The sequence below is a fragment of the Camellia sinensis genome, chromosome 3 (genome assembly GCF_055761805.1).
Source record: "Camellia sinensis isolate YWXY chromosome 3, ASM5576180v1, whole genome shotgun sequence".
Taxonomy (NCBI): Eukaryota; Viridiplantae; Streptophyta; class Magnoliopsida; order Ericales; family Theaceae; genus Camellia; species Camellia sinensis.
Window position 1 is genome coordinate 24,230,012 of NC_138963.1, and position 24,674 is coordinate 24,254,685.

The 24,674-nt window shown below is 34.4% G+C and overlaps 2 protein-coding genes across 3 annotated transcripts; both read left to right on the top strand.

Annotated features, from left to right (window-relative positions):
* The first annotated feature begins 9,483 nt into the window (after positions 1-9,483).
* LOC114306763 (uncharacterized) lies at positions 9,484-12,141 on the top strand. 2 transcript variants are annotated; one of them, XM_028252053.2, is made up of 5 exons: positions 9,484-9,654; positions 9,880-9,971; positions 10,077-10,197; positions 10,297-10,733; positions 11,721-12,141. In XM_028252053.2, the coding sequence occupies exons 2-5, from the start codon at positions 9,934-9,936 to the stop codon at positions 11,971-11,973; spliced, it is 849 nt and encodes a 282-aa protein (XP_028107854.2). In that variant the 5' UTR covers positions 9,484-9,654; positions 9,880-9,933; the 3' UTR covers positions 11,974-12,141. The 2 variants fall into 2 exon arrangements, with proteins under 2 accessions (XP_028107854.2, XP_082775447.1); XM_082919321.1 differs by lacking the exon at positions 9,484-9,654 and having other exon boundaries at positions 9,726-9,971.
* Positions 12,142-18,422: 6,281 nt separating this feature from the next.
* Positions 18,423-23,040, top strand: LOC145822402 (uncharacterized). The gene is made up of 2 exons (XM_082919322.1): positions 18,423-21,031; positions 21,113-23,040. The coding sequence occupies exons 1-2, from the start codon at positions 20,552-20,554 to the stop codon at positions 21,956-21,958; spliced, it is 1,326 nt and encodes a 441-aa protein (XP_082775448.1). The 5' UTR covers positions 18,423-20,551; the 3' UTR covers positions 21,959-23,040.
* The last annotated feature ends 1,634 nt before the right edge of the window (positions 23,041-24,674 follow it).

Below are 24,674 nucleotides of genomic sequence, written 5' to 3' on the forward strand. Positions count from 1 at the left end.
TAGTACTTTGACTATCACAATAAAGCACATACTTTTCTTGCTTCAAACCCAACTCTTGCAAAAATTTCTTCAGCCATAACTCTTCTTTGCAAGCTTCCGTAATGGCAATAAATTCAGCTTCGATAGTTGAGAGAGCAACACATTTTTGTAATTTAGATTGTCATGCCACAGCTTCCCCTGCAAAAGTCATCAAATACCCCGAAGTAGATTTCCTAGAATCAATAACACCGGCCATGTCAGAATCTGTGAACCCATCAAGCATCGGCTTACCATCCCCAAACACAAACATACCTTCGAAGTCCCTCGAAGATACCTTAGAATCCATTTTACTGCTGCCCAATGTACTTTACCCGGATTAGAGAGAAACCGACTCACCACGCCAACGGCGTGAGCAATATCCGGCCTTGTACAAACCATGGCGTACATCAAAAAACCAACTGCTGAAGCATAAGGAACTTTCAACATCTCTTCCTTGTCTTTCTCACTTGTAGGACATTGATTCGAACTAAGCTTGAAGTGACCTACAAGTGGACAACCAACCGGCTTTGTTTTATTCATGTTGAACCTCTCAAGAACTTTCTCAATATAGCTTTCTTGAGACAACCAAATCAGCCCCTCTTTGCGATCACGAACAATTTTCATACCAAGTATTTGCTTTGCCGGTCCCAAATCTTTCATAGCAAAAGATTTACTCAACTCTAACTTCAACTTGTTAATCATGGTAGAATCTTGACCCACAATTAACATGTCATCAACATAAAGCAAAAAAATAATAAATTTACCATCCGGGAAATTTTTCACAAACACACAATGATTCGAAGTGGTTTTAGAAAAATCATTATTCATCATGAAAGAGTCAAATTTTTTGTACCATTGCCGCGGAGCTTGTTTGAGACCATACAAACTTTTCTTCAATTTGCAAACAAATTTCTCTTTCCCTTTCTCTACAAAACCTTCTCGTTGCTCTATGTAAATTTCTTCTTCAAGGTCACCATGAAGAAATGTGGTCTTCACATCAAGTTGCTCAACTTCAAAGTTCATATTTGCAGCCATGCCAAGTATAACCCGAATAGAAGACATCTTCACAACTGGCGAGAAGATTTCATCAAAGTCAATACATTTCTTTTGCCCAAAGCCTTTCACAACAAGACATGCCTTGTACCTCAGATTCTTGCTATCATTCTTCAATTTAAAAACCCACTTATTTTTCAGAATTTTCCTCCCTTTAGGCAATTTTACTAAATCATAAGTGTGATTTTCAAGTAAGGAATTCATCTCCTCTTCCATGGCCTTTTTCCAATCACCTTTTGTTGCATGCTCAATTGCTTCTTAGTAGCTCTCAGGCTCCCCTTGATCGAAAATCAACACAAATTCATTGGGAGGATACTTTCTTGAAGGTTGTCGGTCCCTTGTAGATTTCCTCAACTCAAGTTGTGGTGGCGGTTCTTGAGTTGGATGTTTTTCCTCAATTACTGGCTTAACTTCATTAGGATTAGCACCATCCTCTACATCTTCAATAGGTGGCTGCACATCTCTCCCATTTTCATCATCCACCAAAGATGAAGGAGATGGATCCATGTCAATGAGATCACTAGTTTTTGGCTTCGGTTGATCACCTTTGCCAAAGTCTTCAATTGTTTGGTCTTCAAGAAACACAACATCACGGCTTCGAATGATTTTCTTATCGACCGGATCCCACAATCTATACCCGAATTCATCACGCCCATAGCCAAGAAAAATACATTGTCTTGACTTGCTATCAAGCTTGGACCTCTCATCTTTTGGAATGTGAACAAAAGCTCAGCAACCAAACACTCTTAAGTGCTCATAAGATACATCTTTACCGGTCCAAACTCTTTCAGGAACATCACCATTCAAAGGATAGGAATGAGACAAATTGATCACGTCAACTGCTGTCTTCATTGCCTCACCCCAAAAGGATCTTGGCAATTTAGCTTGTGAAAGCAAACACCTTGTTCTTTCCACAATGGTGCGGTTCATCCTCTCAGCAACGCCATTTTGTTGAGGAGTCTTCTTAACTGTCTTTTGGTGCCGAATACCTTGGCTGCGACAATACTCATCAAATGGCCCAATGTATTCACCACCATTGTTTGATCGGATGCACTTCAATTTCTGTCCTGTTTCTTTTTCAACCATGGCCTGAATATGCTTAAATACTTCTAGAACTTGATCTTTAATTTTTAGTAAAAAAGCCCAAACTTTCCTTGAATAATCATCAATGAAAGTAACAAAATAAAGTGCACCACTATGTGTTCTAACTTTTAAAGGACCACAAACATTCGAATGAATCAACTCCAAAACATTTTCTTTTCTAGAGGCAACATTTTTATGAAAAGAAACTCTATGTTGTTTAACCGCCAAACAATGAACACAAGTTTTAAGATGTGTACCTTTCAAACCGAGTAAAAGCTCTTTCTTGAACAATATTTGCAGCCCCTTTTCACTCATGTAGGCAAGCCACTTGTGCCACAATTCGGTAGAAGTATCATCTTCAAGTGTATTGACAATACCTTTACAAGTTTTTCCTTGCATCGAATAAAGTGTATGAGTCTTCTTGCACTTAGCCACCACCAAAGAACCCTTTGTGAGCTTCCATATTCTATCACTAAATTTGTTATTGAAGCCTTCATCATCTAGCTTCCCAATAGAGATCAAATTGAGGCGAATGTCAGGAACATGCCTCACATCTTTAAGCAACAACTTGCAGCCCAAATTTGTTTCCAAGCAAACATCACCCATGCCAATAATCTTGGACAAACCTTCATTACCCATTCGAACAAAACCATAATCTCCTTTGGTGTAGGTAGTGAAGAAATCAACTCGAGAAGTCACATGAAAAGAAACACCGGAATCAATCACCCAATTGCTCTCTTGGCCCACAAAATTGATACAATCATCTTCACAAACGACCATGAGATCATCGGTAGTAACTGCCGTTGTGTCTTCTTACTTCTTATCCACACTTTTGTCACACATTTTCTCCTTGTTCTTGAGCTTTCGGCATTCTCGCTTCATGTGCCCTTTCTCATGACAATAATAACACTCAATGTCTTTCTTTGAAAAAGAACCATCTTTTGATTTATCACGGCTTTGATCACGACCATGAGGAGTTTTACTCCTCCCTCTTGTTTTGCTTCGGCCTCTCACAACGAATGCTTCCAAATAAGAGGAACCTGCTGATTTTCTTCAAGTTTCTTCATTCAACAGGTTACTAGTGACTTGGCCCATTGTGACAACTCCATCGGGCGCCGAATTACTAACGGTCACAACCAAAGTCTCCCAAGTTTCGGGAAAAAAACTAAGTAGCATCAAAGCCTGTAACTCATCGTCAAAAATAATTTTCATAAAAGCAAGTTGGTTAACAATACTCTTTATTTCATTCAGATGTTCCGGAATAGGGTTGCCCTCTTTATATTTTAAATTAACCAACTTACGAAACAGAAAAGCTTTATTTATGGCTGATTTTCTATCATAAAGACTCTAATTTTTTCCATAAATCATGTGCCGAAGTTTCAGTAGCAACATGATGAAATACATTGTCATCGATCCATTGACGGATAACTCCAACGACTTTTCGATTAAGCTTATTCCATTCATCATCGTTCATACCCTCAGGTTTGCCACTATCACCCTCAATAGGTCCATACAAATCTTTACAAAATAATAGGTCCTCCATTTTAGTTTTTCAAGTTACCCAATTGCTTCCATTGAAGCTAGACATACGACCCACATTCCCCTCCATTGATTTACACAAATAAATAAACCCAAATAAATCGTAAGCTCTGATACCAGTTGTTAGGGAAAATCAATGATTCCCCACAAGTAAATCAATCAATGGGAATAAAAACTAATGCGAAAAAATTAAATCAAAAGCAACACAAGAATTTTTACGTGGTTCCCTCAATGTGAGGTACGTCCACAGGATCGAAATCCGATTCCACTATCAACCAAGTAAGTTTCCAAACGATTACAAACGAGACACGAATAGTCTCACAAAACCACCCTTAGGTGAATTCTAAATAATCACAAAGAAAGAAAGAGGAAAGACCTCACCAAATTGATGAACCAAAATCTTCAGAACCAGAGTTGTAGAAGACCCAAAATAATAATCCAAATTAGTGCCACCAAACACCAGCCGAAGAAGAACAAAACAGAAAGCTACCGAAGCCTTTTTCCCAAGAACTCCATCAACAAAACAAAGCACCAATCTACCTAAAAGATGATCAATTAGCTGCTGCCGTTTCACACTCCACTTCGGGGAACAACAAATTAATTAAGGCAGCCACTATGCATTCTACTTGAGGAAAAACAAAGCCATACATATATATTGTCAAATCTGAGGTTTGTTTTATCAAAACCCTAGTTGTATCCAAATTGAATTGGGTCTCCACAAATATAATATATAAAAATATATTATACCTAAACTAAATCTAATTAAAATTCTTTTAACAAACCAATTTGATCCCACACTCCAATAAAGAGGTATACCCAACACTTCCCAAACAAAGCCTTAATGCTACAATGATCATAATTATCAACTGTATAAATGCCTTGTAAAACAATGGACCTTTTTTTAAGAAAATTGTTGGGTCCTTAGCAGTCCCTGCGCTTCTACCTTCTAAGCAACGCTCAGATAATTGATTACTGGGCCAAGTCTCTAGTTTGACTCATAGTTAAGGGGTTTTTTTTTTTTTTTTCTCAAAAGGCATATATATTGGCTTCGTTTGAGAAGTGAGTTAGTTTTTTAATTTTTGACTTTTTAACTATTTTAACTTGGGGCTAAAAAGTCTTATTAGAGTTGAATTTTTTGACTTTTTTAACTTTTGTAAGAGAAAAAAAGAAATAATTATGATTTGCATGTAACATTTTGTCTACTTGACTTTTTAATTTATTTTTTATTTTTGTAACTATTTTAATCAAAAGTCAACCCAACCAATATGCCAAACAAGGGCATAAAAGATTCACCTACAAGCACTAGAGGATCTTCTTTACCAAAAAAGAAAGACACCAAAAACAAAAACAAAAAATCCAATTCTAGTTGTTAAATAAAAGTTTGCCAAATTGACATTTAATTCTTCTCCTTTTTTTTTTTTTTTATACCAAAGCTCAAAAGGGCCAATTTCACTATAGTTATTGGTTATTGGTTAAATTTACACAATACATAAAGTAAGATGGAGAGGTATATTGACGCAGCAAAATATACGGGAACTACATATCGTTTTAATAGATGAAAGAGACTCTTGAATTCATGAGAAAAATATAACCTTGAATTTACAAGGAAGAGAAAATATATTAATATTATTTAATAAAAGTTGCCTTTGTCATGAGGTTTACATAGTTATTTATAATAATGTAAACCTTAGAGACCAAGTATTCTTGGACATCAAGAAAACTCAAATTAGGAAACAATGAACTAATCTAATTATTGGAAAACAAGAAACCTAAGAAATTAGGAAAACAAAATCAAAACAAATTAAGAAATCTAATAATTCTAAAATATTTATACTAAATTACAAGAATCCTAATAAAATAATATATCAAAAATATTAAAATAAAAAATATAAAAATTCTTAAAATCTTGTCATACATCAAGCTCCTCTTCTTTGAAAAAACTTGTCCTCAAGTTCATATTAGAGATCTGTTATCGTCCATACCAAATAAAAAGATACTTGAAATACTTCAGTTGTTTGTCCCTCTTCCAAAAATTATATGCAAAGACGTTTACTTTTTGAAAATTATTCTCTATATGCTTTAACTGGTTGACAGGATCAATTAGACAAGTATTGAAATCAAATTAAATTGCTCCACACCCAGAAAATCGACCAAATTTACTTTATGTAGAACTTGCATGCTCTCTTGATGTTGCACCATCCCAAATTTAATTGATCCTTCAATTATCAACCTTGGAATATCAAGTGTAGCATCAACCAATTTCATTGTTACACGCAGCGGTTTTATTATCTCTTCTTCCATTTTCTCTTTGTTACTGGGCTCAATCAGATCTCCTTCTTCTTCAATATTTTTATGATTTGTTTGCAAGACTTTCTCCCCAACATTCAAATTACCATGTATTGATACATTATCAACACTCAAATAAGACTTTGTATCTTCTTTATTAATTTTACAAACAATCTCACCACAAATAATATTTGGATGGGAATTCTTTTCTTTTGCAACTACAATTTCATTGCAAATTTTTACCAACTCTATGGAAGTATCTTGATTTGTATATGACAATATATCTTCATGATCATGAAAGTAAAATTTTGTTGCTAAAAACTTTTTCATTATTAACCATATATGAATTTTGTCTTTACCTTTGCAAACTCGATAATCTTGTAATCCATTCCACCATTTCAATGCACTTTTATCAAGTTTGTAGGATGCAAATATAACATTCTTTTCATGAGGAATCTTCATGAATTCAAAGAAATTTTCAAGATCAAGCAATCAATCAAGAAAATCTTCTTTTTGAAATTTACTTGAACCGTTAAAATATGAAATTTTTGCAAAATAATGTAAGCTAACAGGTTGGCCTCGGGTGAATCCTTCGGCGCAATTGCTGTCAACTATTAGTTGTCTCTGGTTGACGATTAGTCTCAAATCGACAAGTAGATTACAAATCTCATTGCGAAGTTCATACACCTCTAGCTGATGTTTTTCAATCACATCCCATATGGTTTCACCCTATGATCAATGTCAACAGGGATTATGTGTTCTCTATTATCTTGTGTCATTGAGCTAGGCGAATCCATGCTCTAATATCACTTGACGCAGCGGAATACACAAAGACTAAATATCGTTCTAATAGACGTAATGCGCTCTTGAATCCACGAGAAATATAGAACATTGAATCCACAATGAAGAGAAAATATCTTAATATTATTGAATAAAAGTTGTCTTTACCATAAGGCCTACATAGCTATTTATAATATAAATCTTGGAGACCAAGTATTCTTGGACACCAAGAAAACTCAAATTAGGAAACAATAAACTAATCTAATTCTTGGAAGACAAGAAACCTAAGAAACTAGAAAAACAAAATCAAAACAAATTAAGAAATCTAATAATTCTAAAATACTTATACTAAATTACAAGAATCTTAATAAATTAATATATCGAAAATATTAAAACTAAAAATATAAAAATTCTTAAAATCTTATCATACATCACACGTATCCACTTTAATGAATCACATTGATTAACCATGATGGATTGAAACCATGCATAGTTAATTAATCTTCTTTAGAAAGCAAAAACTTGAGAACTTTTGGCTTTTATTAAACATATAGGCTCTCAATATGTTGCTAACAAATATGGAATACCTTTAAAGATATCTAGCTATAATGGCCTCTCATTATGTCTGTTTTGTTGAGTACTTGAAAATCTTTAAATTTCTTTATCAATTTTTTTAGTCTTTTTCTTTATTTTATTTATTTTTTACTTCTTCTTAATTATTGGTAGTGTTCAAAACTTGTTTGAGTTACACTCAAAGCAGTCACTTATATTTATTTTGCTTTGCCTAGCATACATATCTACCTATATATACATTACTTCTCCATAGTAAAGAGCATGCAAGAACCACCAAGGGATCATCCTAGTTGGTAAGAGAGTATACTCATCTCCTTACTGACCAGTGTTCAAATCATCTACTATTCAAGTGAAAGTCCGACGGTTTAAATGGATTGGCTAGCTTCCTCCAGTTTGACTTATAAGAGTGGATCCTAAGAGTCCTGCCTAAGGGGTGTTTTGGGTTTTAAAAAAAAAAAAAACATGCTTGAAATTTTGTCTTAAAGCACACACATTATTGTTTTAGATGGACCACTTACATCTTTACGGGGGAGCATGCATTTCTAGGATTTGATGTTGTAATTGTTAGTGATAGATTTCTGAATATCTGTTGTTAGACTTTCTCACATAATTAATTATTTTTATATGATATAATTTTTTTTTCAATAATGATTTAGACAACTAAAAAATACATTATTAATAGAACTAATGTATTAGAAATGACAATAAAATAAAAGACTTTTCTTAAGTGTGCAACGTACACCTTACACTTACGCCTTTCTGTTAGTTGTCCTGTTTTATATTTACACCTTCCATTTACACCTTTTGTGTTGGTTGCACATAGTGTGCAACCTTAATGGGTTGCGCACCATAACAACACCCTAAAATAAATAAATAAAACAAGACATAGAAAATAAGCGTGATCTACTACCACATCATTAGTGCTCCTCTAATGCTCTCTTTTTAATTTTTCCAAACATTTTTCTTTTCTTTTTTCCGGCTCTGCAAATCATTTACACTCCTATTTTTTAAAATATTTTTTTGAGTAATTTTTAAAAATATGTAATATTGTTAGGCATAGAGAACACAAGCAAAGTGAGACAAGGTGGGGTAGGGAGCAAGGACAGAGCAGAGACTTCACGTGACAGCAATAGCCACAAACACTAACCAGATTTAATGTACTACTCAAAAAAATCTTTCAAATTTCAAAATCTATCCTTATAATGGCTTATTTTAAAAAGATGGTATAAAGTAATTTTTTGGTTTTTAATTAATTTTTTTATTTTTTTAGACAAATGATTTGAAAAGTTGATAAAAAGTGACTTTTGGCTTTTTTGATTAATGTTTGTTTATGATATCAAATCATAATAAAATGACCAAACTATCCCCATTTATTTAAAATATTTACAACTTCACCTATGTAACACATTTTGACCCACGAGGGTAAAATTATAGTTTCACCGTTGGCTAAAAACCAACTTCCCAAATGAAAAAAAAAGACAAAAAGCCAACTTTTAACTTTTGCTACAAATCAAAAAAAGTGACTAAAAACCAACTTCCCAAAATAACCCAATATAGTCCTCCCAAAATGAAATGAATATATCATCTTGTTTTGTGTCCTAGGCTCTCTCTCGCTCATTTTGGCTAAGTTGTACTATCATAGATTTGCCAAGCTCATTTAATTTGAATTGGAGAAAATTGTTCAGGTTTGTAGGGTTTGTCATGATTCTATTTCTACTATTCAAATTATTTATTATGTAGAATTTTCGTATATATTAACCATAAAAAAATTTTTTAAAAAAAATTAGATCAATTCAATAATCCTTATTTTTTCATTTTACCATATCTATCTCTAAAATAAATAAAAAAAAATTAGGTTTATGCTACACCATAGGTAAGTTATGACATTTGTGAGGTTGATTATCACAAATGTTATAATTAAATCCTTTTAAGGTCCTAACTAAAAAAAAAAATTGAGCCATAACTAAACACCATACAAGCTATAATCAAAGATCTTTTGCATCATTACAAAATTAATGTCATAACCAACATCACAATGATTCATAATCAACAGTACATTGGATATATAATCAAGTCATAACTAACATTACAATAAAATTTATAATAATTCATAATTAACACTACATTAAATATAATCAAGTCATAACTAACATTACAGTAGATTATAATCAAATATCACAAACATCCTAACTGAAGCATATAGTAGACAACCAGGCGTGTATAGTAGAATTTTCTCAAAAAATCAACTCCAAATTCATGTAACCGAGCTCCACAGAGGTGCCATAATGTGAACAATAAATGGACAGTTGACCTTACAAAGCGGTAAGAACAGTTATACCAATTTAATACAAAGTAAGAAAAACAGAGTCTAAATATATATATATATAACCCATCTGATTGTGATACAGGAGTCACAACCTTGGTCTTCAAATAGTTATATATTACCATCTCATTTTTTTTTTTATTTTGTATAAAAATTCCCAACCTCTTTGTACATACAAATGTTCAATTCTTTACATTGTCCTGATTTTGGGAGCTGCAAATAAGGTTCAACTAGTTGCAGACAAAAAAAAAAAGTTAAAAGCTGAAGGGAAAGGCAAAATGATTGCTGGTGGTGCCAATGTAGATGGAAAATGGAGGTCAGTTTTCCCTCATATCTCTCTCTCTCTCTCTCTCTCTCTCTCTCTCTCTCTCTCTGTACACAACTGTTTCACATATCTGAAATGAGTTATATTATATCTCAGTGGAAAGAAAATGGAAGGAGATGATGGTTTGAGAACAACGGAGTGTCTAAGAGGAAGACTGCTTGCAGAGAGAGCAGCTTCAAGGGCTGCCAAAGAGGATGCAGAGCAATTGGGAAACAAGGTCTCTCTCTCCTCTCTCTCTCTCTCTCTCTCACACACACACACACATATACATAAAGTCTATAAAGTCTGTGATTTTACTTATCTCTCTCTGCTACAGCTTATAGAGCTAGAGAACCAGTTGAGGCTAGAAACCAAATCAAGAAACAGAGCAGAGAAGAGGCTAAAATTTCTGATCAAGAAGCTTGAGTCCCTAAACATATCATATGTTTCAGAGGACTCAGAGCATTCAAGCATGGTAGAGAAGAGTGATATGTCCTCTGTATCATCATCATCATCATCTCCCAAAACCCAGATCACAAACACTGTGAAATGTGACACTGAAGAAGAGTCTGTGGCGAAGATGAAGTGCCCTGCAATCTCTCAAGATTTGGAAGACAATGTTTCACAGAGTACTAGTACTGTTGTGTCTAATCAAGGCCATTGTAGTGCAATTGAAGGCTCTTTGAGTTCTTCTACAGAGAGAGCTGATTGTGAAGAACACAGTGAGCTTGGATCGATTCGAAACTACAATGATCTGAAGACAGATGATCATAGGTATTTATCACAATCTCCATGGTTCTTTCAAATTTATTTATTTATTTATTTTTATTTTTTTTGTTTTGGGGGGGGGGGGGGGGGGGGTGGGGTTGGTGGTGGTATTAAATTTGCAGTATTTGAAACATGTGATAAAATAGTCAGTTTGGTTCTCTGATCTGAATTTCAATTTTGTAAATTTTATTTTTAATTTGAATTAAATTAGTCAAAACTTTAAATTATTAACAGAATTATAATAAAATATGCCTAAACTATGCATTTGGTGTTATTTTGATTTGAGAACTATGAAAACCAAAATAACTTTCAATTTTGTTATTTAAGTCCTAAATTGTGATGAAAAACACGAAGTATAGTTTAATAATGTTTAGAGACTAAATTGATAAAATTAGACCGTGGGATGTCAAAATGACATGAAAAATTTATCACTATTCTCTAAAATTAGACCAGTTTGATTCAAATTAAAATCTTTAAAGATAAATTCAAAAAAATTTAAACTTAGATAATGAAAGTGACATAAAATACATATTTTAAGAAATGGTAGATGTATTTTATCCATTAAACATATACACATGCTCTCACCAGTGGGGACTGTACTTTCCACATGAGAAGTCACAAGTTCAAAATACAAAAATTTCGAAGCACAAAAATCAATTATAGAATCAGACACAACATTCTCAAACGAGTCTCATTTTTTATGGGTCTCATAATATTTGAGAGGGTTGTGTTATGTCTAGTTCTGTAATTAATTTTTATGCAAGTCAAAAAATTATAGCTCTCCCTTGAGGCCACCCTAGGACTTATCCCAATAATTACCCATTATATATGGACGGATCCATATGTATTTAAAAATTAGTCGAAACGATGCTCCGGAAACCCCCATGTTAAAAAAACAGAACCTCTCACACACACACATGTATGCTATCAATAATTCATGTTCATGTTGTATGTTTGAGCTAATTAAGAATCAAATTTTGTCAATTGTACCAGTTCCTCTAGCTTATCAAAGTTAGAAAAGGAGAATAATAGTGAAGAAAACAGTGAACAAGCACAAGATGGTGATGAAGTTGATAACTCACTGGCATTGGTACCAGCTGAATTTCCCAAGGCATCATCACCACCAACTGATCCACATATTGTGGATGAAAGAGTTAAAGATGTCCTTGAAGCTCTGAGGCATGCTAGAGAAAAGCTTCAGTGGACAATGGAGAGAAGACATTTGATTAGAGTTGGCTCCAAATGATACTACTATATGTGTTTTGGCTTTGAATGATATAAATGTCAACTTAGATAACATGAAGACAGATTTAATTTCAATATTTTTTGTTAATATTTTTGTTTTGCTTGAAATGCATTGGTGTGGAGAATGGGCCCTTTGGGTAGCTAATAAACAGAGTTGGTTGTGTACTGATCATAGGGACCATTTGGGTTGTGTTTTTTTCTTATTTTTTCAATGTGAGTTAGGCAGTGTATACCTTGCAATATTTAGTTTTCGCTTTAGCAAAAGCCTCATACACTGAATTGAATTGGCTCTAACTTCCGGTCAAAAGTTCCTTTCCCACTTTCCAAGTATACAGACAAATGTACAGACAAAAGGGTTTTTCATTGAACTGCTCACAAGGCTTTCTTGGCCTTTGGAAAAATGCCTGCCTATTCTGGGTAGGAAGACTAAACAAATGCCCCTCTTATAATTTTAAATTTCTTGGATCCTTATTATGGTATGGAGAATTACCCATTTACCCTCATTTATGCCTTAGAACTTTGGGCGAAGGACAGGTTGGGACCAAGTTGCATACATACCCATATCAACTAACACCAACATGGACGCCTCTTTTGGAAATAAGTTTTTTTTAGTAATTTTTTAATTTTTTAGTTAAAATATGAAATTTAAAAAATTAGTATATTTTGAATAATTTTTTAATTTTTTACGGAAAAATATGTAAAAAGTAAGAGAAAATAAAATATTTGTCTTTTTAGTATAAGTTATAGACTTTTTGATTTTTTTATTAATTTTTTAATTTTTAGACTAAAATAATTGCATGCCAAACGAGGCCGGAGTCCCTCACCAATAATCTCTTTTGGGAATAAACTATTTAAGGCTTCGTTTGGGAAGCCATGGTTTGGGCTTTTTTGGCTATTTTAGTCACAAAAAATAAAATAGGCTATTTTAGCCACAACAAACAAAACATCACATCCAACCCAAAATCATTACATTCTTCTCTCACAAAAAAACTCAAAAAAAATCAAAAAACCAAAAAACCCTTCCCAAACTAAGCTTTTAAGCCCAGGCTAAAATAGCCAAAAAAGTCAAAAAACCAAAAAGCCAACTCACTTGCCAAACGGAGGCTAAGTTAGCTTTTCATGAAAAATTAAGTAAAACAATAGAAAGAATAATGTGATTGGGTGTTTTATTTTTAACTATTTTAGCCAAATAAAATTCATCCCAAACAGAAGAGACCAGGGGTTGACTTGGTGGATAGTAGGAGTGGGCGCAGGTCGGTTGCGGTTACGGAACTTCCAATCCGTCATCTGTCCACTAGATTTGTGATTGGAGAAGATTAATCCACATCCTTCTTCCAATCCGACGGAGCGGATTGGCAGATTAACGGATGGATGCAAATCGGTTTTGCGGTTTAAAATTTTATAAATTTTCAACATAATTCAACTTGTACACTTCTTTAAAAAAAAAAAAAAAAAAGTATTACAGTCAATGACTTAAAAAAATATTACAATTACTGCATGCCTCATCCAAAGAAAAAATGTTTGAAACTTTAGAATATTACAATCATTGCATGCCTCATCCACATATTACAATCACAGCTTATCCACATGAAGTATTACAATATGTGGTTCTTAAAATATAAAAATAATTCAAGCCACCAAAATCATGAACAGAGCAGTAATAGAGATTATATGCCTCTATATTATTACATCTATATCTGTTTTTGAAAACAAAAACTAACCAGCATATATCATATTTTTTATTTTTTATTTTTAGAGTTAGATATAAAAACCAAAAAATATAGATAAATAATACATTTATTTTTTTCAATTCAAAAAATATATTCAAGTTGAAAACTCTTGTTCAACAGAATATTTAAAATCTTTTTCAATTGAAAATACAAACAGAATATCTAAACAAATTGAAAACACAAAGTCTTACAAATTACTATGGGTGCTCGTGGTTTGGCGGTTCGATTGTGGCCAAATGAACTTCAAATCTGCCATCCATCTAAAACTAGGCGAATTGGAAAAAAAATTAATTTGCAGCCGTCCGCTCGTCATCACTCATCCGTCCAAAATGCGACAAATCGATTCGGTTTGATCGGTTTGGACAGATCGATATATCCGCTCCTCATCCCTAGTGGATAGGGCACCACATTTGAGTTTTGAATTTCACAATTATATAATGTAGTATCTTTCTTTTTTTTCTTTTTCTTTTTCTTTTTTTCTTTTTTCTAACTGATTGTAAAATAAGGCTTAATAAATCTACTAGTCTTTAAAATATGCAATCTGCTACACTTTAGTATCTAATCTTTTAATTTTTTTTCACTTTGATTCTCAAAGTATACAATCTATTACACTTTAAACCTTACGTGAACGCCATTCAAAATCAAAATGAATAAATTATATATGGTCCCCAAAGTAGGCACTTTATTTCATTTGGTCCCCAAAGTACACCGTTGTTGCATTTAGGTCCTTAGTCTTTTTCTTCTTCTTCTTCTTCTTTTTTTTTTTTTTTTTTTTTTGCATTCTTATTTATATAATTTGAAAAGGAAGTCGTTATTCCCACTCTACTTTGTTTTAAATACACTCTATTCTTTGTTATCTATTATACACAGTTACATTAATACATTTTCACACAAAATACACTTCCTAGAAAAATCAAAATTCCAAGGTTATTAATGTATTTGGAGTAAAGAAATGAGTGTATTTTGGAGTAAAGTGGAGTAAAAATAGTGAAATTATCTCTGTTGTTGTTATTGATTTTGAACCACAATGACATCGAAGGTTGAAGTGTAACACATAACATAATTTGATAATCAAAATGAAAAAATTAATTAAAATATAATAAATCATATATACCTTACAGACGATTAATGTAATTAATTTAGAATATAAATAATATCACCCAAAATTAGCCAGCTAAAAATTGTGCGTTCGGTTTTGATTGTTACATTTCATGAAAAAGAGAAAGAGAACACGGGGGAGGTCATTTTCATATGGAAAGGTGGCAATATATGATCATTTGGTAGAGAAAAACAGAGACCAATAATGATCATGGAAATGTGAATAAAATTTGGATTAAAATTATATACACAAACAAAAAAAATTAAGATTGATGAGCTATATTAATAATTAACTTTCATTACAATTAACTAACGAAACTAAAATCAAATTTTTATAATTCCATAAAAAAATGATATGAAATTCTATATATATAGAAAATGAGGGGATTAGAGTCTTTTAAAAGATTAGGGACTTGGGCCTCATTTGGCAAGTGTCCGTTTTAGTCAAAAAATAAAAAAGTTACTAAAAAAATCAAAAAATCAATAATCCATACCAAAAAGTCAAACATTCTATTTTCTCTTTACTTATTGTACATCTTTTCGTAAAAAGTCAAAAAGTCATCCAAAACATATAGATTTTTTTTACATCACATTTTAGTCAAAAAATCAAAAAGTTACTAAAAAACCCTGTTCCCAAATGAGACCTTAATGTTTGAATAAAAACAATATGGTCCCAAAAACAAAAAACAAAAAATAAATCAGAGTATCAGATCTATGGTTCGAATTTGAGGTTGTTGTTGTGGCTCATATCTTCATTAAATCTAGACCATTAATTTTAAATTTTGAATATTTTTTTGGACTTTTACTTCTGAGATTGTAGTATTACTCATGTGGGAATTGTGTGGTGAGTGTGAAAAAAAATTGGATATTGCTGTTTTAACCTAAAAGTTATACTAAATTTTCAAGCTAAATGATGTGACAATCAATTAAAATATTTAAGACAATTATATTTCTTATATATTCTCTAATTATTAGTCAATCATCTCTTTTACACATCACTGGATATATAAAATAAGTTTAGACAGTGAAGTTGTATATTATTTTTCAAAAAAAATTATTATATATATACAAATGGGGTGACAAAATGGGCCTTTGAATTTTAAACTTGAATTGGAGACTCTACGTTTAATTGAGCCTTAATAAAAATAATTTTATTTATGAACCTAGTAATCAAAATTGGGGACTCAATTGGGAATTGAATATTTTAGTTAAAGATATAAAAGAAAATTTAAAAAAATAAAGTGATAACTTATAATGATATTTTAATTTTTTGGATTTTTTTGTTCTTAAATAATTTTAGCCACTCCTCGAATAAGACCCGAGATTGCATTACAAGGTAGAGCAACCCACTCTTGTCCTTGTCAACTTTGCTTAAAAGATGCATTACCATTCAATCAATGTCAACTTTTATTTCAACAATATTACAAAGTTAAATTTAATTATTTAAAATTATTATCTTATAATTCAGATTTATTATACATATGAATGTCATATTATACAAATTTAATTTTTATCACATAATCATTCACCTAAAAAAATCCGAATGAATAAGTATGAGATCTAAACTTATTCCTTTTATTTATTTTGAAAGCTACTACGTGCTATGCATAGGTTATGTTTACAATTATTTGTACATAGTAGAATGTAAATTGCGATTTTTTTTTTTTTAAATTTTTTTTTGCATATAGAAAAAGGAAGGGCGAATTACACTAACAGTTCCTATAGTTTGGGGCTCATGTCACTTTAGTTTCTGACTTTTCAATTGTAACACATTTAACCTTGAATTTTGAATTTTATTTCAAATAAGGATAATTGAAGATATCATTACTTAATTTCAAGAGTAAAATTGTCAATTTGATAAAATATAAACTAATTTGACAAAAATAAATGTCAAAAAATATTTTTTAATTTTTAAAAATTATTTCTACCAACCAAAGAAAAAATTATGTAAAATTGATAAATCTTTTAGACTTTTTTTTTTTACCAAATTAATTTTTATTATGTGTTTGGATGATGATTATATAATGAGTGATTGTTAGGATTTTAATGTGTGATCGATATATTAATATATGAATTATTTTTAGTTTTAGATTTTTTGATTTAATAGATTGGTTTAATAATGATATCAAAGTTGTTGTCATATTTAACTTTTGGAAAAATAGAAACTAATTTAATGAAAATAAATATAACCACCCATTACATTATCATCATCCAAATACATAATAAAAATTAATTTTGTAAAATAAATAAATAAATAAATGTCTAAGAGATTTATCAATTTTACATAATTTTATCTTCAGTAGATAGAAATAATTTTTTAATGGAAAATTACAAATGCACCCCCTGATGTTTACTTAAAATACGAATTGTCCCCTGTGGTTTGAAAAATTACAAATACTTCCGTGCCAGAATTTTTTATTTAACAAAATTAATTAAAAAAGTAAAATTTCTAATTATTCACGTATGCAATAATAAAATTATTTGAATCACTAATTGAAATAAAATTTTAACATTATTAAAAATTGTTATTTAACTTGATGATTTATTAACAAAATGACTTATTTGTTATGAAATTAGAAATCTTAGGGGGCATAATATAATTTCTAGAACCATAAAGGGAAATTTGTAATTTAAGTAAATCTCAGGGGGTGTGTTTGTAATTTATCCTTTTTTGAAATTCAAAAATATTTTTTTGACATTTATTTTTGTCAAATTAGTTTATATTTTATAAAATTGACGATTTTACCCTTGAAATTAAACAATAATATCTTCAATTATCTTTATTTGGGACAATATCAAAATTCAGAATCAAATGTGTCACAATTGAAAAGTTATGAACCAAAGTGACACAAGCTCCAAATTATAGGGACCATTAGTGTAATTCGCCCAAAAATGAATATAACAAATGCAGCATATCTCCAATCAATTATTTTATGTTTGTTTTTATTCAAAATTTAAAAATTATGTACGGGCAAAATTTATAACTAAATTAAGAAAAAATTTATTCCTAACGATATTTTTTTACTTCTATATAAATACTATAAAATAAAAAACCTGAAAAAGGTAATCAATATAAATATTATACATTAAGTAAAAAAATATGGTTAGCAATTATGCTTACATAAATTCACTATAGTTTTAATTTCAAATTAAAATATATATATATATATATATATTGAAAGTATTTTATTTAATTAGTACCAAATAGAATTTTCATAGTAAAAAGGAAAGTTATAAAATTTTATTGCAAATTTTCAAATATCTATTGTTAAACATTCTCTTCTACTTGTTTGTTTGCTTGCTTGTTTTGGAAGTTTTGATCTTTGATCTTTGCTTCATGTGTGGGTAAAAATCTGACCACACTGCCCGTTTAGTGATCAGCAGCTAAGCACCGGCAGAATAGATGGCTCCAGCAACCTGTAACAGAAAAGAAAAGCTCCGGCGGTGGTTCTTCCACCCGGGGGCACTCCGACGATCAAGTCAGTATGATTCTCAAGGATAATCAAGTATTAAACTGAATACTCAAAGTATGAATTACATACCTTAGACCCACGGGGGTGCCTTTCTTTTATAATGTACTCAATCCAAGTCCAACTAGAAGTATGTCTTCTATGAACTCCAATCTTAGTGCTTACTCTGGACTCTTTAGGAGATAGAGATAAACTCCCTAAGAGATTTATCCTTATCTTAATTAAGTCCCCTTTTTGCTCCAGGACTCTTGTCCCTTATCTTCGGATTCCGACATCTTAGGAGATGACCTCGGCCTCTCCGCGATTACCTCGGCTTAACTACCAGGACACGTGGCACCTCGGCTGACACGCCGGCGTCACCATGCCACGTGTTGGTATTCAAAAAATATGTCCCCACAACTGCCCCCTAGGTTCTATTACCTCGGCATTCTGAGGTGATGGAACCTATTCCGAATTTTTTTGTTACTTCCTTTCTGAATAATGGCTCAAGAAGACTGCTTTGCCAAGATTATCTTTTTTCAGCCGACGTGTTCTCTTCGGAGAACGTGGCTTCGGTCGTACTCCCCTATGCACATGAGCTGTCATTCATGTCTAACTGTTCCTTCCACGTGTTTCGTCTTTATTGGAGCGTGTTAGTGACGCGCCTGGAAGCTGTCTGTTCGTTCGTCTGCGCCGTCTGACGCGTGCGTTACCCTAGGCGCAATAATTGCCCTATTTTTGCCGTCGTTTCAAATTTTTGACAAAACTTCTTTTGCCTCTATCTTTTCTTCACTTTTTCTTTCCATCTTCTTTACTCTTTCTCTTCCGAAAGCTCGTTCTTCCTCTTCAAATCTACCATTGCTTCAATTTCTTCTCTGGAACTGTTCTTAGTCCCGTATTTCTTGCAAAGCCTTTTTTGCTGTCGCAACTGGTTTCTGGGTTCGACGAGTATTGCCTTGGCTTCACTTCTCCTGGTAAGTCCCCTTCCTTTAATTTCTTTCATTCTCTTTATGCGCTATTGTCAGTCTGTTGCCATTACTGATCTTACTCGAGGTCTGGGATTTATTTGTATTTTGAATTTTGTGGCTATATTTTGAACCTCTATGCTTTTCCATCATTCTTTTCGCCGCTGTTCTTGATTTTTTCCTGTACCTCTATTGTTTCTGAAAATTATACCTCTGTTCTTGAATCTGAAACCTCGTTTTTGTTTTCTCTTTTTTGTATCTGCCCCAGATCTGTGCCCTCGATCTTTATCTTAATAGTTCGTAGATTTGGGATTTGTCTGTAGAACCCTTAATCTTTAGGGAAACCTGAAAAACGCCCGTCTTCTGAAACATATTCCTCTTAATTTAGGCCGACACAATGGGTATGTGGAGGCACAGGGTAAATACCCCAACAAGTCTTGAATACTTTAGGCAAGAATTCTCTATCCCAGCCGACGTTCATCTTAAGCTGGCTGGGGATAATGACACTATCGTGCCTACAGACCATACAATGCCTTTTCCAGTAGTTGCTTTTATCGAATGTGGACTTCGGCTTCCACTCGATCCCCTTTTTCGTCAAGTTCTCTATTTCTATAAGCTAAACCCCATGCAACTTACTATCAATTCCTATAGGATAATTAATGGTATTATAGCCTTAGCTAGGCAAGAAAACCTCAGAATCACCCTCGCCGACCTTCAATATTGTTATACCATGTGCCCTCTTGATCTGAAGGATAAGGGTTTTGTATATTACCTTAAGCCGAGATCCACTCAGTACAAGATTATAGCCGACCTTCCAGACTCCAACAAGGGGGCTGGAGATGACTATCTTATTGCCTCTGGAAATTGGGAATTTGGCCCAGATGAAGATGTCCACCTTTACCCTCTTCCTCGAACACTTACAGAGGGCAAGAGTAAGAGCCCTGAGTCAACACTTAGTTGTTTTCATTCAACACTTAAATACTTTTGTTGTTTCTGACGTCTGATTCTTTGCAGATCTTCATCAACCACCGAAAAATTTTCGTCAATCCTTCTTCCCAGGACCAGATCTGAGAACACTTCTTGGTCTTCCAATCCTTAAACGAAAAGCCCCAGTATTATTAAACTTTGTCCCCACACACAAATCCATTTTACCCGACGTCCCTCGAAAAAGGAAAAAGAGTCTCTCTCCACCAACAGCCACAACCTTAACTGCTTCTACATCTCGGACAGATCAAGAGTCCACATCTGACCCAGCCGATCTTCCATCAACTTCGGCTCCCTTCTTAATACCAATTCCTGAACGTAAACGCCGACGAAGGCTAGTAAAGACTGCCGAGATGGTTCGTCCGAGGCCTGTCGTCCAAGACCTTCTCGCCGATATTCCAACTGATGCCGAAGCCGCGCCGGCGCAATCAACGCTCCCTCCCAAACAAAAGAGAGTAAAAAAGGCTCAGCCTAAGGCCAAGGCTACAGACGCCGAGGCTGAGGATGCTCTGCCGATTTTGAAGCTAGCTGAAAGCAAAAAATCAACCTCTACTTCAACCAAAAGGTCCGCTGAGGGCCAACCCTCAGGATCTACACAAACAAAGAGGCCAAGGTCATCGTCTGCGACGACCTCGGCTTCAAAGAAGCCCGACGTCCCATGGGCCCCTGATCTTTCTCTGGAGGACAGGCCTATCATGGCTAGTGAAAGTGCTGATGATATCAACGTTGCTGTCGCCCTTAGCACCGCTCTTCTTCTACCGAATGACTTGGAGCGAAATGCCAAGTTCAGTGAGTATGAAAATTACGCTCTGATGCTCCAACACTCTGCTCAAGTAAGTATTTCTATTTGTATTTATGTTTCTTCCTTCTTTTTCTTTCTGAGAAAATTTTCTGATACTTCTGTTTGCATTCAGGCTATCCAACATGCCCACTCATTTTCAATGCAATCCTTTGAGAATCGTCAAAGATTGGTTGATATGAAGAGGGAAGCGACCTCAATGAAGAGAGAATTAAGGGCTCTTGAAGTAAAAATGAAGAAACTAGAGGATCAAGCCGAGGCTGCGACGAAGAACCAAACCTTAGCTCTTGAGAAGGCCGAAGCTGCTGAGGCCGTTAAAAAAGTAGCTGAAGCCGAGAAAAGGGAGGCCGAGGCTCAGAAGGTCCAAGCGCAAAAAGAACTTCAACAAGCTCTGGCCACCAAGGAGGCCGAAGTCAAGGAGGCCGATGAAAAGGCCTATGCTCAAGGCATGGCCGACGTTGCAGAAGAATACAAACTTCAAGTCAGGCAGGCATGCAACAGGGGATTTTCCCTTGGTTGGATGTCTCTGATAAAGAAGCTTGATCTCCCTGCTGACTCGTCATTGCGCCAAGTTGATGCTAATCTTCTACCATTTCTTCCTCCAAGTCAAGCTGAGGATGAATCAGAGACCGAAGTAGAAGCTGAGGGTGAAGACGAAGAGAAAGATGAAGGTGAAGCCTTGGTGAGAAAACCCAAGGGCGCTACTGAGGCCAAGTCCTTTCTTCCAGCTGAGCAAATTTTAGACTTAACTCAAGATGAAGTGGGTGATGAGGCTGAGGAAGTGCCCAGGGAACCTGTTCAGGGGTGTTCATCATCTGACCTTCTTCTGACTGACAGAAGTCTTGACACAACTTTAGCAGAGATAGATGCCGAAATACAAGCGGAGAAGGTGGCCGAGGATATTCCAGCTGAATCATCCGAGGTTCCAGTTTCTGCTGCTGCTGATGTTCAAGAGTCTTGATTTTCCCTTCTTTCTTTTCTGGATTTTGGACTTTGTTCTTTCTTTTAATTCCTGAACAATGTACATTCCTTCTTATGGCCGATGTGCCTTTTTCAGTATGTAATTGCAACTGTTCTTGCAATGGATATTTTTGATCTTGTGATGTTCTGTTGCTTGCTTCTGCATAGTTCTATACTTAGAAATTTTTGCATGCTTTCTTTGTGCAATCTTCTCGGGGCTACATACCCTGGGTATAACTGCAAGGCTTTTACTTCGGCAAGATACTGACCTGCAAACCTTGTATAAATTCTGTCAAGAACTAAACATATACTACTCAATGTATACTTTTGCCATCTTTTTTTTTTTTAGTTTTCAATAAGTATTTAAACAATGATTTCGTTCTAACCTACTTGTAAATTGCTACAAATTTCAACAAGTGTTTAAACAATATACTTAACCTTTGCTTCGACCCGTTAATTTTCTGTATACCTCAGCGGGTGATCATACGTCGGTTTAACATAACCTTGTAAATTGCTGCAAATTTCAACAAGTGTTAAGCATCTTCTCTAGGGTCTATACAACCCAGATATTGCTATGAGAACTTAAGCAATAACCTCGGCCTATCTTCGACTTGTAAATTGCTACAAATTTCAACAAGTGAAGATAGGGAATCGGCTTGATTCCAACTTGTAAATTGCTACAAATTTCAACAAGTGGATCAAGGAATAACATCGGCTTAACTTCAGCTTGTAAATTGCTACAAATTTCAACAAGTGAAGATAAGGAATCAGCTTGATTCCAACTTGTAAATTGCTACAAATTTCAACAAGTGGATCAAGGAAAAACATCGGCTTAACTTCAGCTTGTAAATTGCTACAAATTTCAACAAGTGAAGATAAGGAATCAGCTTGATTCCAACTTGTAAATTGCTACAAATTTCAACAAGTGGATCAAGGAAAAACATCGGCTTAACTTCAACTTGTAAATTGCTACAAATTTCAACAAGTGAAGATAAGGAATCAGCTTGATTCCAACTTGTAAATTGCTACAAATTTCAACAAGTGGATCAAGGACAAACATCGGCTTATCTTGCCTGAGTTTGATATGTCTTCAATAAACCATTAATCATACACGTTGAAAGAATTCTGAAAAGACTTTATTGATAATATCGGCCAAACAATGATGTTTATCTAATGATAGAAGAATTTCAAGTTACAAGTATTCCAAGGTCTGGGCAATGCTTTGCCCTCATTGTCTTCAAGCCGATATGCTCCATTGCCTAGTACTGAAGTAATTCTGTAGGGTCCTTCCCAGTTTGGGCCAAGCTTGCCCTCCCTGGGATCCTTTTTTTTTCCGACGACTTTTCTTAGGACTAAGTCGCCGACTTGAAAATCCCTTGGATTAACCTTCTTGTTGTAAGCTCTGGCAAGTTGTTGCTGGTATACTGCAAGCTGAATTGCAGCCTTCTCTCTTCGTTCTTCCAGTAAATCTAGGTCTCGGGCTAAGAGTATGTCGTTGGTGCCATTCTCTACTCCCTGGGTTCTGATCCCTGGGATGCCGATCTCTAATGGGATGACTGCTTCTGTGCCATAGGCCATGGCAAAAGGGGATTCTCCCGTTGACCTTCTCGGCGTGGTCCAATATGCCCAAAGTACGTTGGGCAGCTCGTCCACCCACTTTCCCTTTGCTGCTTGGAGCCTCTTCTTTATTCCATCCAGGATTATTTTGTTGGATGCCTCTGCTTGCCCATTACTTTGAGGAAAACTTGGAGTTGAGAAATAGTTTTTGATCTTGAATTTCGCACAGAAGTTTTTGATAAGTTTGCTGTCGAACTGTGTTCCGTTGTCGGCAACTATTGCTCTTGGAATCCCAAATCTGGTGATTATGTTTCTCCAAATAAAATTCTTGACTTCCACATCTCGGATTTTGGCAAGAGGTTCTGCCTCTATCCATTTTGTGAAGTAGTCCGTTGCTACCAGTAAATATTTTCTTTGCCCAGTTGCCTGGGGGAGTTGTCCAATCAGATCCATGCCCCATTGGGCAAACGGCCAAGGGCTGGATACTGGGTTTAGGTCAGCAGCTGGCTGATGTATCAAAGGTGCAAACCTTTGACATTGCTCACACCTCTTTACATAGGCTTCGGCATCCTTTTGCATGTAGGGCCACCAATACCCTTGGGTAATGGCCCTATGGGCTAACGATCTGCCCCCAGCATGGCTTCCACAAATGCCTTCATGAATCTCATAAAGAAAATCTTCAACCTGCAAGGGGTGTACGCACCTTAAAAGTGGTCCAGTGAAGGACCTTCTGTAGAGATGGCCTTCCGCTGTTAGGCTGAATCTGGCCGATTTCAGTCTAATTTTATGTGCTTCTTTGTGGTCTTCTGGCAGCTTCCCCTCTTTTAGGAATGCAATGATTGCATCCATCCAGCTTGGTCCAAGGCCCACGCACATTGTTTTATGTTCGGTGCTCTGTTTATCTATACTCGGGGCCGACATGTAGTCGATCATAATTGTCCTTGTTTTTCTAGTTTGAATTGAGCTGGCCAGGTTGGCTAACGCGTCGGCGTGGGTGTTGTCATCTCGGCTGACTTGGAGTAATCTGCAGTTCTGGAATAGGGCCGCCAGTCGGATGACTTCCTTTGCATATGCCGACATTCTTTCGTCTCTGGCTGCAAATTCTCCTGTCGACTGGTTAACAATTAATTGCGAATCACAAAAAACAATTACCTCGTCTG

Excerpts from the sequence above, each read along its gene's own strand:
- LOC145822402 (XM_082919322.1), top strand. The coding sequence starts at position 20,552 with ATGGTTCGTCCGAGGCCTGTCGTCCAAGACCTTCTCGCCGATATTCCA. Across the intron at positions 21,032-21,112 it reads TGCTCCAACACTCTGCTCAA|GCTATCCAACATGCCCACTC; the intron begins GTAAGTATTTCT and ends GTTTGCATTCAG.
- LOC114306763 (XM_028252053.2), top strand. The coding sequence starts at position 9,934 with ATGATTGCTGGTGGTGCCAATGTAGATGGAAAATGGAG. Across the intron at positions 9,972-10,076 it reads AATGTAGATGGAAAATGGAG|TGGAAAGAAAATGGAAGGAG; the intron begins GTCAGTTTTCCC and ends ATTATATCTCAG. Across the intron at positions 10,198-10,296 it reads CAGAGCAATTGGGAAACAAG|CTTATAGAGCTAGAGAACCA; the intron begins GTCTCTCTCTCC and ends TCTCTGCTACAG.